At 38.7% G+C, this 16,965-nt stretch overlaps 1 protein-coding gene across 9 annotated transcripts in view; it reads left to right on the forward strand.

The window, feature by feature from the left end:
• Nucleotides 1-7,329: 7,329 nt before the first annotated feature.
• Nucleotides 7,330-16,965, forward strand: part of AKAP9 (A-kinase anchoring protein 9) — a 119,759-nt gene continuing 110,123 nt past the window's right edge. For 8 of the 9 annotated variants that reach the window (XM_073003162.2, XM_073003167.2, XM_073003165.2 and 5 more), the window contains exon 1: nt 7,375-7,572. In XM_073003162.2, the coding sequence (XP_072859263.2) occupies nt 7,525-7,572 (48 nt within the window). In that variant the 5' untranslated portion in view covers nt 7,375-7,524. Of the gene's footprint in view, nt 7,573-16,965 lie in introns of all 9 variants that reach the window. The other variant, XM_073003168.2, reaches the window with a different exon arrangement.

A 16,965-nucleotide genomic window follows, 5' to 3' on the forward strand; every position in this document is an offset into this window, starting at 1 on the left:
AGCACAGGAACCTTCAGAAATATATAATGGGTCAAGCATTGGGGAGATTCAGCAGATTTTGTACACAGAAGAGAAAGGCAGATACTGTGCAATCATAAATCCTGTTGCCTCATTTAATTGGGTCTTAACATTCAGTGAGTAGGACAGATAAATGCCTCTGTTTGTTTGGAAATGTTTCCAAGAGTAGTAAGTATCTGACCAAGTTTAGCTAAAAGAAAAACAAGACGTTTGGATTAAATACATCACCAGCTTTCTTGAGATCATACACAGAAAACCTTAAGCTATGTTGACTTGGAGTTTTATTTCATGTACAATTACTTTGTTTTTGTTAAATGAAACTTCTCTGATGGGATCATATGTTTTTAATGTGCAGTCTAAGCAGTGTACATAGATTTAGATCCAAGCAGTTTCTTGACCAGTCCTTCAGATAAACCAACTAAAATGCTATTTTTTAATCTTTTTTTTTTAAGTGATGCAGTGCATCTGTGATAGTCTACCAGTCTTCAAAATTTTTCATTTTCCTTGCACCTCCACCAAGGAGCAGTGGAAGTTTAAAATGTACTGATATCCTGAAGTGTCTCGCTTATTAAGCCAACTCATTATATCGGATGAAGCTGGATCAAATAGGGTTGCTTGAAGTCTGATATATCATTTGCATGTATGGATTGTACCATGCCAACACCAAGTGACCTTATTTAGCCCACACCATCCCACTCCAAAACAGCTAGTTGAAATGAGCTCTATGTCTCCTAAATAAGGTCTGATTTAGTCCCACCAAAGAATCCTTAACAAGCTCTATACCTGGGGGTGTGATTTGTCTCCCTCCATCATTTTTTAAGGACATTTTCCCCTATCGCAGTCAAGAGAAATCATTCTACTGACTTCGATCGTGCGAAATAACTTGATGGCCACTTCAGCTTGGCCTCATGGGAACAGTAGCATGAGAACTACTGTTGGAGATTCCAGTGATCTGGCTGAAGATCAGACCAGGTCAAAGCAAGCAAGCAAGCAAACACTGACCTACTATAAACTTCTTGCAAGGGCCTAGGTAAATGTTGCTCCCGTCATCCACAGCCAGCATGGCCAGTATTTAGGAACACTAATCTGATCAAGCAACAAATAAGTTGAAATACATATTGAAAGCTTTATACATACTGTAATGTTAACCAGAGAAGCAGAGTCAGCAAATTCCTTCATTTACTGACTCTGATATATTATACTTGCAAAATAAATTATTCATGTCATGAGCCTTTCTCAATTCCGTGAAGCATTGAATTCTGTTGTAGCTAAGCAGTTGTAGTAGCTGAACAACAAACCTACAGTATTATTGCCCATTTAATTATATGGTAAGGCAATAATAATCAAGTATGTCCCAAAAAGAATATGTAGAGCTTAAGATCTGTCAAACTATAAGCTGCACACGTCTAGGATCCAGAACAGAAAAGCACGTTTCTAAAGGGGGTATGTATTTATACAGTATTACAAAGATATTTATCCTTCATCCTTTATTTATTAGTGATTGCCGTGATCTCTTTACAACAGATCAATGTGTTGATAAGTTGTTTGCTTGGGAAAGAACAGAGTGTGAGAACATATCTGTGAACATGAAGACATTGTTTTGAGTAGTTCTGTTTGTATGTGTGAGCATATAAATACATGCAGAATACATACTTGTAACTGTACCTTTATACTTGCATGAATCTGCCAAGGAGTTCTTAATGTAATAGATTTCTTTTCTAATGCACACTTGACCTTTTATAAAGAATGGGTACCTGACAATAATGCTAACTTTGATTAATAAAATAATATAAAATAGTAAATGAAAATTAAAAATTAGGACAAAACCACTGTTTTCCCTGTGTGACATCCATTTTCTGCCGTATATAGGGTCAAATTAATTTACTAAAATCAATACTACATTTCAGCTGCTCTTCTAATAAGAATAATGTTGTATTTATTCTAAGCTGGACAATGGATTTGAAAAGCATAGGAAACAGATAAAACTAACTAAGAAGCCACTGGCAATGGTGCGGCTAAAAAATATTGTAAAATAAATAAATAAATAATAAATAATAAATAAATAATAAATAAATAAATAATAATATGTACACAACTAATATTTCCACTGTTTTTTTCCTGCTTTCTCCATTTCCTGCTTTGTTTCTTAAAAATACTCTTTCATATTAAATAATAACAATTCCACCTCTCATTTCACTCAAATCACTGTCTCCATTCCTAGCCCTTCCATTCCTGCTCTTCATCCTATAATCTTTTTTGTCTGGTGAGGTTGCTCTTCTAAAATTTAGGAGACTTGAAACAGAATATTGTAGCACAAATTGTACAAATAGATCTCATAAGAGGAATGAAGATGCAGAACATAGTAATGGAATGGGGTACCACACTAGAAATTTAGAATTAATTAGATACAATGAGCATTGGCATTCCAGCGACATGGTGTGCATTAACATGGTAATAATGCATGTTTCTTGATCTACGAAGAACTGGTTTGTGGGTGGTTGTGCCACCACTATGGCACCAGGTGAATTCAATAATATTTTTGGTTCTTTAATTTATTAACACAATGCCCCCAGTTTATTTTAAAGATTGTCTATACAGATCATGATCAACTGGAACTGAGTTATTTTGGAGATGTTTAATTAAAGCCCCAAACCTCTGGATTTCACCAGAGTTCCACATGAAAGGCTTCTAACATGTCTGCTGCTTGCAACTCTGTCGGTTCTATGTTACTGAGTTGACACCTGGTATGGCTTAAGGATGAGACTGTCTCTTTTGCTTAAGCAGAATATTTAAGGTCAGTAGGTCAAACACATTCAGTATTTCAGAAGAGGCATATGCTCCCCACCAGAGTTGCTTTGCCCTTTTAACCCCATTTTGGAGCACCATTCTTCTTCTCTTCCATTTCCTTCTTCTTCTGGAACAGTGCACATTGTAAGTGCCACTTAAACCCATTTCTTGTTGCTCCCATAGCAACAGAAAAGACCGCTGCATATCGGGATACTGCGGTGCATAGCTGTGTTCAGCTCCATTGTGGGATAAATTACACAGCAGTTAAGCAAACAGGAGAAGAACTGACTACCAAACAGTGGTGAAAACAGCTGAAGATGTGAGAATAAAGTATTTTTTTCCCATTGTGACTAAAACAAAATGCTGCTATCTTTAATATATTACAGTATTTGAGAGCTTGGGGTTAAACCCACTCTCCCCTCCTTACAAAAGCAAGATGAAAAGTATCTAGTAGTTTTAATGGCAATAAAAGCAGACCCAGATCAAATAATGCCTCAGGCACAGGCCTCCTTAAATGTAGGTTTCACTTTTGTTTTCATATAACTTTAAGATTTTATTCATGGATCTCTGTGACATTTCTTTCTGTCAGCAAGACTTTAATCCCACTGGCAGATCACAGGGGTAAAGATACAGAACATGGAGGGAAGTCAGTTTTTTCTCAGCCTGAGACACTTAATGGCTGAATAATACTTATTTACAAGATGCTAATCTATGAAAGGAAAGTCCAATGCTGCAAAGAAAAATACTGCATAGGAACCTGGAATATGAGATCTATAAACCTTGTTAAGCTGGATGTGGTTAAACAGGAGATGGCAAGAATAAACATTGACATCCTTGGCGTCAGTGAACTAAAATGGACGGGAATGGGTGAATAAGTCAGACTATTATCGTATCTACTACTGTGGGCAAGAATCCTTTAGAAGAAATGGAGTAGTCCTCATAGTCAATAAAAGAGTGGGAAAAGCTGTATGGGGATACAATCTCAAAAATGATAGAATGATTTCAATACGAATCCAAGGCAGACCTTTCAACATCACAGTAATCCAAGTTTATGCACCAACCACCAATACTGAAGAGGCTGAAATTGACCAATTCTATGAAGACTTACAACACCTTCTAGAACTAACATCAAAAAAAGATGTTCTTCTCATTATAAGGGACTGGAATGGTAAAGTAGGGAGTCAAGATATAACAACAGGTTATGGAGTTTAAAACAAAGCAGGGCAAAGGCTAATAGAGTTTTGTCAAGAGAATAAGCTGGTCATCACAAACACTCTTTTCCAACAACACAAGAGGTGACTCTACACATGGACATCACCAGATGGGCAATACCGAAATCAGACTGATTATGTTCTCTGCAGCCAAAGATGGAGAAGCTCTATACAGTCGGCAAAACAAGACCTGGAGCTGATGGTGGCTCTGATCATCAGCTTCTCATAGCAAAATTCAAGCTTAAACTGAAGAAAGTAGGAAAAACCACTGGGCTAGTCAGGTATAATCTAAACCAAAACCCTTTTGAATACACAGTGGAAGTGAAGAACAGATTTATGGAACTAGATTTGATGGACAGAGTGCCTGAAAAACTATGGATGGAGGCTTGTAACATTGTACAGGAGGCAGCAACAAAACCATCCCAAAGAAAAGGAAATGCAAGAAAGCAAAGTGGCTGTCCAATGAGGACTTACAAATAGCAGAGAAGAGAAGGGAAACAAAATGCAAGGGAGATAGGGAAAGTTACAGAAAATGGAATGGAATGCAGACTTCCATAGAATAGCAAGGAGAGACAAGAGGACCTTCTTAAATGAACAGTGCAAAGATATAGAGGAAAATATTATTTTTCTTTTGTTTTGGCTTGATTTCCTAGGCAAATTCCACCAAGATTAAATGGACAGTGTGCATGTCTAGATTACCCAGTGCATCACAGAGTACAATGCGATTTCAACAAATAAAATATTATCTGAAAGAGGCCTTTAATCCATGTGGTAATGCCATTCTTTCCAAATGACAAATGGGAATTTAACAACGAAAAAGAGGCAACACATTAATGACTAATGAAACTACAACAACAGGATGCCTACAAGCAGGAAGTAAAGAAATCTGCTACTCCTTAATGAATCCTGGCGACTTTTGATACTTGTTGATTCACTGTAAATACAATCCATACCTGAAATAGCCTTGGATATCCCCATGACTTTATTTACAGAATTTACCTTTCTCACAAAAATTCTAACTGCATTATCCTCACATGTGTTCCTCAATACTTACAGTAGATGTAATTGATTCAGACTTAATTCCCTTGCTATCCTCCTTTGCTCTCTAGGATCACACGTCTTATCTGATATTAAGGGCTATCTGTTTTGAAAGTCAAGTTCAGAGGCTATAACAAAACCAATGTTTGAAAATTTCCAGTTCTTCATAATGTATCATGACAGGTTAAATGAAAAACATTTGGAGGCATTTTCAAAGTTAGGTTGTTCCTTTGGAAACTCAAATCTTATATTGCTAATGCTGTTGTGATTTCTGAAGAACAGGCAGAGCATTTAAATTGTGTCAGATGACAGTTCTTTAAATAATTAGCAACCACATAGTTGAAAAGAACTTGCTTCAGAATGAGGGTTGAAACGGATGGGATGTAAGCCATGGATAAGTACTATTTCTGTACAGTATTACCTATGAGTCCCATTACATATCACAACCTCATAAATCTACATAAAGTTCGTGTGGTAGAACCACACCTGTCTAAACCACAGATCACTAGGATGATACCTGTGCTTATAAACACAGTTGATCTGCCTTGTAAAATTATATATTGTTATGGAACTATGTTATATTGCCTTTTTCTATATGATACAATGTTATAAATTTTAATTTTAAGATTAAAAATTAATGGAGTCAGGGTAAATGTATTTCTAATGATGAAACATATGTGGAACACTTTATGGTAATTTATCCATTACCAGCTTGACATGTGACCAGTGTCCATGCAAGAATATGGTGTGATCCACATTTCAGCCCACAGCCTACCCTTCCTCCTTTTTTATCTGTCTCTGCTTGTCCTTTCATGGTTCGTTGTCAAGCTGCTTGGTTTTTAAAGGGTTGTACAGTATTAGGGAAAGGGCAGTACCTTTCCAAAGTTATTCATAATGTATACACACACATGTTGCAGAAACATATAGTCTTCTGTTTTTGTGAGGGTTGTTTATATTTTGTAGCAATTTTTTATTTTTCTGTGCTGAGGTGATTTAGCGCTAAACTAGCATACCAATGTATCAATGTAACAATGTGCTAGCCTGACTCAATCTCCTTTTTAAAGAGAAAGATGAGATAGCAATATTTTAAATAAATAATAGACTTTATTCAAAACGATTTTAAAATTGGGGACACTCAATGGACAGATCATGGAGAAACGCATACTTAAGCCTGCTGCTTTTAATGGCATGCCTAAATACAGATATATCTATGTGCTGAAACATACGTAGATATATTCCAATATGTTTCTAATACTGTATTTATTTGTAAGCCACATTACAGGTCTGTGCACTGTCAAATCACAGTACAGGAGAGAAAAATGAACACATTAAATAGGTACATTTATTATTAGGAAACAGCAGTTTAGCATAATAGATCTGAACCATACCATAACGGTTCTAGCAAATAAAAGCATCTCAGAATCACAAAGCAATATAGGGAGAAACATTTCATCCTGGAAGAAATAATTTGTAATGTATGTTGGAAAAACCATCCTGTAGTTGTTTGTTATTGGGAGTCACCAAATTGCACCTGACTTCACAGTAACCCAAATAGGATTTTCAAGGTATGTGAGATATTTAAAGAGGTTATCAGATCCACACACCCAAACCCACACACACACACAAACTTTCTTTGGCTGCCCAGGGATTTGGACCCAGGTCTCCTGAGTTCTAGTCCATCACTCTACCCAGTAAGCTACACCGCCTCTCATGATGTAAGCACCATATGTAATTTGTGCGGGTTAGACCAAAGGCCTATCTAGTACGTCTTCACACCAGTTGCTTTAATATCACGCTTTTCTAACACTTCTTCTGAAGAATTCTGGAGGACTTGAGAGCTTGCACTCCTGCTAGCTGGTCCTCACAGAGGCATTTCTCATGGGCCAGCAGGACGACCTTTATTTTATTGCATTGACATGCTCAGAGAAACTTCTAATCTGATTTAAACCCAACACCGTGGCCCCAAACCTCTCCACACATATTTTAAGCAGCACCTATTCCTGGCATCCCAAGTCAAGTTCTCGAGCTGGCATGAAGTTCAGAATAAACCTAAGTTGGCTGCCTGTGAAGGGTCATGAGAAAGCTGACGCTAGGTGCTATGGCAACCCCTTCCTCCTCCGTTGTTGCAGCCGCCCCGCGAGTCAACCCGCGGAAGCGAGCCCCGCGTAACCCATCCCTGAGGCGGCAGCTCCACGCCGCTCAGGAGGGAAGAGGAGGCGGAGAAGAAGGAGGCGGAGGGGGGTGGCAGGGACGTCACTTTTCCCGGCCCGCATGTTTACGTGGAGACGAAGATGGCGGCGCCGGTGCGTCGGTCGCGGAGTCTTCGGTCCGCGTAACGGGACTGCAAGACAGTCAGGCCCGGAGCTCGGCTTCCGTGTCGGCGCCTTGAGGGGGCGCAAGGGGGGCCTCGTCTTTTCTTTTTTTTTTCGCCTGAAGCTTGTTAACGCTTTGGTCTCTCCTCGCAGGGGCCATGGAGGACGAGGAGAGGAGGAAGAAGCTGGAGGCCGGTAAAGCCAAGGTAAGTGAGTGAGGGGCTGCCGGCAAGGCTGGCGCTGGAGAAAAGAGGGTGCTGACAGGGTGTGTGTGTGTGGCGGCCATGAGGGCAGGCCTGGACGCTTGCCGTGTGGGAAAGAAAGACGCGACAGGTTGGACTGAAGGGAGATTAAAAACCAGCCCGGCTCTTTCCTCCCGCCTGTCGTGAGCCCCGGCCGAGCCCGCTCTTGCAAGCTCCCGGGATAGTGATGGGGGCTCGTGAGGCGTGCCTCTCCGCATCCTGGCCGTCCTGCGCTTTCTTTGTTCGCTCTTCTTTCTCTCTTTGTGCCCCCCTTGCCCTCCGGCCGCGTCATAATCATGGCCTTCGGCTTCTGGAGAGGAAAGCTGAAGGGGCTGGATCGAGGCGCTTTCCTTTCCTGGCTCTATGTGTTGTAATGCGATTGGCCTGTGACAGCTGTTGCTGCTGGACAGAGAGAGAGAGAGAGAGAGGAGCACATGCCTGGAAAATGCCACAGGTGCCAACTGGTGGCTCTCAGGCGTTGATTCGTCTTAGGCACAACCAGTCGATCTGTTTCAGAAACCTTAAGAGTAACAGACCTCCTGGGGAGTGTCCCTCTTGCATGTGATTAGTCGATTGCAGGAATTTGTATTTCCCACCTTTTAAATAAATTTACCGGAATGGCTTGTGATACTAGATAGGAGGTGTTTAATTCTGTAGGTCAACAGATTTCAGTGTCGTTTTAAGGTATGCCTCCATGCAAGTTTGGTCACACACAATGGGCTCTAAGGCATGCATGAATGCGCCACTCCCACCTCTTGTGCGTGCAAAGCACCATGTGATGTAGGAGTGGATTTGTGGATCTGATTCTTGTAATCCTTCAGTCTAAGTGAAGGGGTGAGACGTATGCGTGTACACTCTTTGTTACATGATATGGTATGTCTGATACCTTCCTGTATTCTGGGGAATGCCCATATAGGCTAGGAAGTATATATCTTACATCAGTGTAAATGACCATTCCAAAAATAATTAAAATAGAATAACCTCTTATTCTTCTGTGTCTGCCATTTTTATTAGCTGTTATTTAAAAGGCACATCAGGATGAAGTGCTCATCATGATTTTTTGCAATCATTTTTGTAGTGCTTTCAGTTTACAGTTTACATGTTGCTTAAAATTCTTCTCACCTTGAATATGACAATATAACTGAAAGGGAGTTACTGTATATTAAAAGGAAAGATGCATTTGGTTTGGATAGGCAGTAACCTGCCCTGCTGGTTTGCTGTCCAGCTGTGAGACTGTGAATCTACTCTTCAGATCTGCAGAAGTGCATTAAAAAGTGGTGAACGTGTCATGTTTTTCATATCATAATTATTACTGTGAGGATTAAATATGCAAGTTTGGTTAAATTGTGCTAATCGGTAAGTAATCTGGACTAAACTGATATTGCCTTCAGAGTGTACATTTAGATAATGAAACACAACAGAGGTAGTCTGTCAAGCTGCAAATAAGCCACCTGTTAATCAATGAAATGCCAGTCTATTTTAGAAAAGAAATAACATATTGTAAATAACAGAGTTCAGAGGACAGAGGTTGGTTAGTTCTTTTGTTCTTTGCTGTTTTGGCAGTTTGAATGGATAATCCAAAACACACATAAGTGTAGTTTTCCTATTAGTCATGAATTCTCCCTGAATGAAAAGATCTTGTTTATTAATTTCAGGGATTTATTAATTGGTATTTAGCCAAAGTTTTGTGTGGCAGAAAAAAAATCAAGCAGAACCAGGATCTAACAGTAACATCTTATGTATAGATATAGATGGAAAAGGTTATATACATACAAATGCAAAACTTAAAAAACCTTATGCACAAAGAAGGATATTCACTTCCTTGCAAGAAAACAGAGCATGAACACCCTGTGTATATCCCCCTTCCTGTTCACTGGCTTAGCTTTCACATCAAATTCTTGCACTGTTCTTTAAAATTCATTGTACAGTATTTAAGTTCAGTTTGGAGACCAACTGATTTGAAGGTTATGCTCAAAGAGAAGCTTTGTAAAAATTATCGTGAGTGTCTTGCATGCAGCACTTCCCATTTTCTGGAACTAAGAAGAACAAAGAACCAAAGAAGCGAAAAGCTGAGCATAGTTCTATGGCTTCTCCAGCTGCAGCAATGGAGGCTTAAATCAGCCTTGGTTTTAGAAAAAAAAAAGGAGGTATAATTAATTATTTTTTTCTCCCTCCTCATGTTGAGCGTTGTTTTCCTGAAGTGTGGTAAAGGTCTGAGTGGTTTTCTCCTTGGGCTGTGATCTACATCTGCCATATACAGACTTCCTGTAGGTGGGGTTACATTCCCATAACTGTTTAATGGGGCTGCATCTCAGTACTAGCTGGGAAGGAATATGGGCTCCTGAAATATACTCATGTGTTTTCTTGACCACTATGAATGTTTCATCTCACCATCCAAGAGGACAGGTGGAAGGGTTGGGGAAGCAGTGTTCATATTGCCCCCACATGCTCAGTAAGATTGTAGTTCTGGGCAGGATGTGTACATTATACTTTTGTGATGGGTTTAAGATGTGTTTGTGCTAATCATATGCTGAAAATGACTTTGGACAGTACTGATGTCTTATTTAATATGTTTGTTTTGTGTACTGCCTGTTTAAAATTGTTTGAGACACAGGGAGTTGCTCTTCCTCTTCTGTTTTGAATAAACACTTATGCACACATAAGAAAGAACGACAGTGTTCCATGTCTGTCTGACATAATGTACCAGTAATATTAAACATGTATTCAGATGTAAGTCTTTATGTCTATATGTCCTGGTGGTATAGATTTTAATCAGGTACTGTACTTTCATTTTGAATAAACTGAAATTCTCTGTGGTAGCTGAATTGGAAACGATGGCTCATTGGCACATATAACTAGTGAAGGTTGCACAGCATGTAAGAATCACATTACTGACAATATATAGATGGAAAGGTTACAAATCTAAGCTGTTCCTGTAGGGAACAGTATTGGAAGACCACGTACATCTCTCTCACGTACATGCACATAGTTGTTTTACATTCTTAGATCAGGATTATTCTGGTCCTTCTGCCTTCCTGGAGAGGACAGGAACATGAAGCTCTCAAGTTTTGTTAGGGGAGGAAGGGATATATATTGTTGGGTATCACTCCAGTGACATTAGAGCTGAGTTCCTCTGTGCACTGCCTCCTTCCTTCCAGAAGAATCCATGTGGAGCCATTTGTGTTGCAGTGTGTGGCAGACTGTGAAGTTTGACAAGAGCTATGTGTTCTTAGGATCTTGATCCAGGTCATCTCTGTTGATGATAACAAATCCATTTCAAATTGCCAGGCTCTGGTTTGGCTTGGCTGTCAAGCAGAATGCAAGAATTATTACACAGTCATGTTTGTGTTTTCAAGTATTTGTCCGATTCCTATCACCATTTAGTACAGACTTTGAAACACAAGATGTTTGCTAGGCTAATCTCGATAACAGACACTTGTGGGTGTGTTCTGGACTTATTGCATTCTGGCATTCCTGTTATCCGTTATCTTCCATCTCCTCTTTTATGGCAGATCACTTCCAGTATTGGTTAGAGTGTTGCACATCTCTTTCACAAACACGTTCACATTTATTTTACAACCTTAGAATTTAACCATTGTCCCATTCAAGGGAATTAGGCAGTAGGTTATTATACTGCATTTCTTTATCCCAGCTGAAATATTTTCCTAGTTTCTGTTCTTTAGCAGACATGTAATCAACTTCACTACTGTGAGCTGTCTGCTTTTTTCCCCTTTGTTCATGAACAAATCTAATTCTCATGCATAGGTGTGTCTCCCTTTCGGCTGATTGCTTCATTGCAGCCAGCAGTAGTTACTCACATTATTCAACCTCTGCCAGATCTTTTGCTGAAGCAGTGAAATTCTACGAAACGAATAAGCAGTTTAATTAAGTGTTGGGCGTCATTATGCGTACACCATGTGGGGCGTGAACATTTCCAAGTGAAACCCATGGTGGGGTGGTGGTGGTGGTGGTGAATAGCAATCTTATTTGGAGAACAAAGAAAGATGCTTGCACATCTTTGAATGATATCAGCAAATAATTACAGCCAATGTAATAGGTGATGTCACAGCCTTTGCTCTTTTGTTGCAGAGCTCTGATTTAAAAATCAGAAGCATTTCCCTTATTCTAAACTATCTGTATTCTGTAAATGGCTAAAATGCTTAGAAAATGTACTGTATTTCTGATAGAATCAGAAAAAGGAAATGGTAGTCCCTTCCTCCTAATAAACTATGTGTTATAAACTTGCTGGTCACAGTTGCCAAGGTAACTGACGGCACAGTTATATGCAGATTTACATGCAAGAAGGTCCCACAATGTTCAGCAGATTTACTCCCAAATATATTGTATTCAGAATGCTACGTGTGTTTTTGGCAATTCCACCCACTCTTTGATCCTCTTTCTTCTATGATAGCTGTTGTAATAACAACATTTTACTTGTGGATCATGGAAATTGTACTGTACAGACATCTCATTAGCTGAATGAGTGGAGAATGCATCTGAAGACGTCCGTTCAGTGGCTTACAGAAACCAGTGACCTAGAGCTGAAAAGCTCTATATCCTATTTCCAGTCACTTAAGCTATCTAGTTCCATAGTGATTTGTTTTTAGTGCTCATAGATTGGAGGAGACTAGTAATCCTGTATTGGTTTATAAGTAAAGCCCACATTCAGACACACCATACAGATTTCTTCTGCCTCAAATATTCTGTGGAAAGTTGGAGAACAATTGGTATAAGTAAATAAATGCTTCTAGTTTAATGTCTTTAGGTCTTCCAAATAAATATCATTGTGCTGACTTGCCTCACATTGTCCTCTGAATTATTTGAATTGTGTTATAGGAGTATTTGACATGAGTATTGAGATGATTTTGGTTTATAAAAAGAGCAGCTTCTTAAATGCTGAATAAACAATATGTAGCAAAACCAAACAATCTGTTATTTTCTATCATAGTGCTTTTACCATACCAAAATGATATCAATTTAAAATACAGTATATAATCATTATTACAATGCTTATCCATATGTTTGTAGTGTCTTAAATTACTATGACTGGTTTAATGTCCAGATAGCCACTCATTTTAATATAAATTAAATTTACTTTGAGAAGTATTCATAAGAAAGCTACATTATAAAGCAAATTAGTTTGTATAGCCTTTTAGGGTATTTTTTGATAAATATAATAGTTGATTTTGCTTCAATGCTTTGGCTAGTTTTCTTTTGCCCAAGCAAGAACGCCAGTGTTTCCTGGACTGGCAACAACTCTCTAGTTTGCTAAGTTAATGATTACCCAGTCATCCTTAGTAACTGAAATTATCTAGCAGTACAGTCTAGGTTTTAGTGTAATGAGTCAAGAAGAATAACTATTAGATATTCTTCTTTGAATTATCCTGTTTATTGGGGAATCACTCTTTTGCATCAGCCTTGTTTCATAAGGTTTTCAGAAACTCTTCCTCATAATTCCTCTGAATAATCAGCAGTATAGTATAGTACTGGTTGCTAGAATGAAAGCCTGATTATATAAAATTGAAAGATGTCGCTGATGTTGGGCCAGGTGAATACTGGGAATAGAGAGTACGAGGTAACACTAGGGAGTTTCAGGAAAGGAAAAGAGTTCTGCCTGAGATACTAGAGAGCTGTTGCCAGTCCAGGTTAGTAATACTGTACAGTACTGTGTTAAATAGATCAGGGGTTTGACTCAGTATGAGGCAGTTTCCTATATTCAGGTGAACCTTTTGCTTTTTCAGTTACCTTCCAGATGTTGCCCGTTCATGAATAACATCAAGGCTTAGAAAGAGGGGGGCATGTACAGGTCCACCTTTCAAATTGTAAAATAGGACATACAGGTACATTAACGTTCTCTAATTTATCATTAATTGGGAATTCAGGTTCCTCAAGAACATGTTTATTTCTGTTTATTTATTTTATTTTATTTTCTGTACCTGTCTATGTGATTGTAGACATTTGGCAGTACTGTCGGTTAGAAATAGACAGAGATTTGCTTTTGAAGGGATATAAGCCCCAGGAGAAATTGAAGTACCCTGTGGTGCCTAGAAAACCTTTCTATAGGGTAAGAAATAACTGTTACTAAAAATCTAAGGGTATAAGGGCAAGAGGTTGGTTAAAACTATCCTTTAGGTATCATCTGTAAATATTGTATTTCTTCCAAGTCAATTTCTACTGCTTTCATTTCTGTATATGGTCTAATATGGTTTCATCCACTGGGTGTGGATGAGCCTTTGAAAAAGACTGCAGACAAGATTCGAGGTAATGATAGATGGCAGGTTCTGTGACCTGGTGGGAATGGCAACAGCTGTCATTGTGGATGTCTTTTGTCTGTTGGTGAATTCAACTTTGTAACTTCAGCATATTCCTATTTATTCTTCCTGCCAGCCATTTGGAAGAACAGGGAAGGGGCAAGGAGTACTCAGTGCTGGAGATTTGCTCAAGCTTGGAGAAGATCTCACATTTAACATGAGTCATGGTTTAATCTTATATCCAAACCAGACTATTGACTTAACAGATGGGAATATGCTGTTTCCCTTTTTCAGTCCTTGTTGAATTGTTTAGTTTAATATACTTACGAAAAAAATTATTTGTGCAATTGGTTGCCTATATGCATTATCAGGGTTGATATTGTACAGTACTTGCAAAGAGAATCAAGTTGTACAAGTGATAATCAATGTGCTTTAAAATATTTTTCATCCATTGCCTACTAGTAATAAGCTTATTATGAAAGCCTGTAAATATATATATCAAAGTAATGTTGCCCATCAATTTTATTTATATTTAAGATTTATCATAAGCCTTCATGTTCTGAAACATCCTTTGAAATAGTTGGTCACTTATGCTAGTTAATATTCGATCAGGAGTACTTTGATTATTGAATCACTGAATTACATTATATTAAAAAGGTCTGGCTTTTCCAGGCATCTAATATATACAGGGTGTGCAAGGAATAATTCTTGTAGCTTGATTGACATGCAATGTTTGGATACTGCTATCAACTGTTGCTGTTCTTGTATGAGGTTTCTGTTCTTGTATGCGTCTGCATTTTTATAATTGGCTTCTGGGTAGACAACACACATAGTGTAGACGGTGGCTTTCAAAATAAACATGTAGTTTCCTCAGTACCATAAATTTGGTTAGGGTTCAGATATTAACTGTGTAGATTGGAACTATTCGCTACTACTAACATATGCTCATTTTATACTTTCTCTTTTGTTATTTAACAAATTATACTTTGCCTTCCTAAGTATGTTTTCACCTGTAAAGAGCAACCTCCCCCCCAAACACTCGCCCAAAATAAATCTAGGAGTTGAAGAGAAAACAAGCAAAGCAAAAAGCGTGCAGCTTATATATACCGCCCCATAGTGCTTCAAGCACTCCATGAAAACAAGGCCTTTGATCTTTTTCTGTAACACAATTCTTCCCACAGAATGTAGGCATGGTTTAGTGTTTTGTTTTGATAAGTGTTGTGTCACAAGTTGGGCCTGTAAAAAAAGTCTTTGAGAAGTTCCATCTGTAGTTAGTTAGGTCCCTGAACATGTTCTCATTTATCTGTTTGTCACGGCCCTTCCCCATTTTTTTTCTAAAGATTTTCTGAAGTTCTGCAAATCAGAGAGTTAGGTTTATTATGAGGGGGTGCTGATAAGTATTGAGCATTTCCCAGAAAAAAAATGAGCTAGGAAGCTATAACTGCCACACTATTCTACATATTCCTCCAGGAAGTCAATGAATGCACTTGCGACATCTGCCCTCCAGCTTCTTAAATCCCTACAAATAAAATTCTTCTGACTGCTGGTTTAACCACTCATTTGCAGCATTAGTTGCCTCCACAACACTCCCAAATCGTTGTCCCTTTAGGTGTTTTTTTGAGTTTGGGGAACAGATAATAGAAGGAGGCAGGTTGGGAGAATAGGGTGGATGGGGCATCACTTTGAAAGCCTAAGGAGGTCAGTTTTGTCATTGTTTCACCTGCAGTGTGTGACGAGGCATTGTCATGCAACAGGATGACACCTTTGGAGAGCTTTCTTCAATGTTTTTCCTTGATGTTTTGCCTCAACTTCATCAATAAAGCACAGTAATATTTTGCATTGATGGTTGAACCCTGTTGGAGGTAGTCCACCAGCAAAACTCCCTTCTTATCCCAAAAAACAGTTGCCATTTGCTTCTGCACTGACCTTTGCACTCAGAACTTCTTTGGCCTGGAGGGACCACTGTGCTTCCATTCTTTAGACTGTTCCTTTGTCTCGGGATCATAACAGTAGATCCATGTCTCATCACCGATTACTAGTTTGACCAGGAAATCTGACTCATTTTTTGCAAAATGTTCCAAAACAGCCACCGATGATGCCATACGTTTCCTCTTTTATTCAGTTATCAAAAGTTTGGGGATCCACTTTGCTTCCAGCTTCTCATTTCCAAGTCATTATGGATAATGGCATCAACTCTCTCAGGTGATATTCTCAGATATATAGCAATACTTTTGGCTGATATTCGGCGGTCCTCCATGATCATGTCATGAATGGCTTACACATTTGTAGGCACAGAGACAGGAACAGGCTTTTCTCTGGGTTTCTCACTTTCAACACCGAAATGGCCAGTTTCAAAATTGACAACCCAACGTTTAACTGTTGCATATGAAGGGCCACTGTCACTCATAGTTTGTGACATTTCATCATGAATCTGCTTTGCACCTTTCCCTTGGAGAAACAGGGACTTGATAATGGTCATATGCTCTTCCACATTGAACTTTTCTGGAGATGCCGCCATGTTCACTTTGGACCAGAAAATGAAAGTTAATTTAAAATCATTGTTGATTTTTGCACCATTGAATATAGACAAATTGTCCAATACACCCTGCAGTTTATAGCTTCTTAGCTCAATTTTTTTTTGGGTAAGGCTCAATACTTATCAGCACCCCCTCATATTGAGTATATGATGATTAATCTGTAAGCTTTTACGTCAGCCAGTTTCAAAATCATGTTCACACTCATTTTCATGCAAATGCCTATTTTTTATGTTGTTCTTTTTGGCTGTTGTGGCTGTAAAAGTATTAAAGACAACTTTAAGGTTCAACAACGTTTTAAGAGAACACAAGCTGGCTTCCATTGTGAGTATTTACTGTTTACCTTGGTTTCATCTGAATATATCTGATGGTTTCTGAGATGGTGTATTACATATTAGATTTCTTGTTTATATAGACTTCAGTCTGGAGGGCCTTTTCCAGTGAAAGAGACATCAATTCACTGATTTCACTCCATGGTTCTGTATTTGATGCTCTGTCAGCCAAACTAGATGAGATGTTGAGCTTGTGATTAGAATAAGGCGCAGTCTTCTAACAGTTTGGATTCTTTAGAG

This window comes from Pogona vitticeps, chromosome 6 (genome assembly GCF_051106095.1).
Source record: "Pogona vitticeps strain Pit_001003342236 chromosome 6, PviZW2.1, whole genome shotgun sequence".
In the NCBI taxonomy this organism is placed as follows: Eukaryota; Metazoa; Chordata; class Lepidosauria; order Squamata; family Agamidae; genus Pogona; species Pogona vitticeps.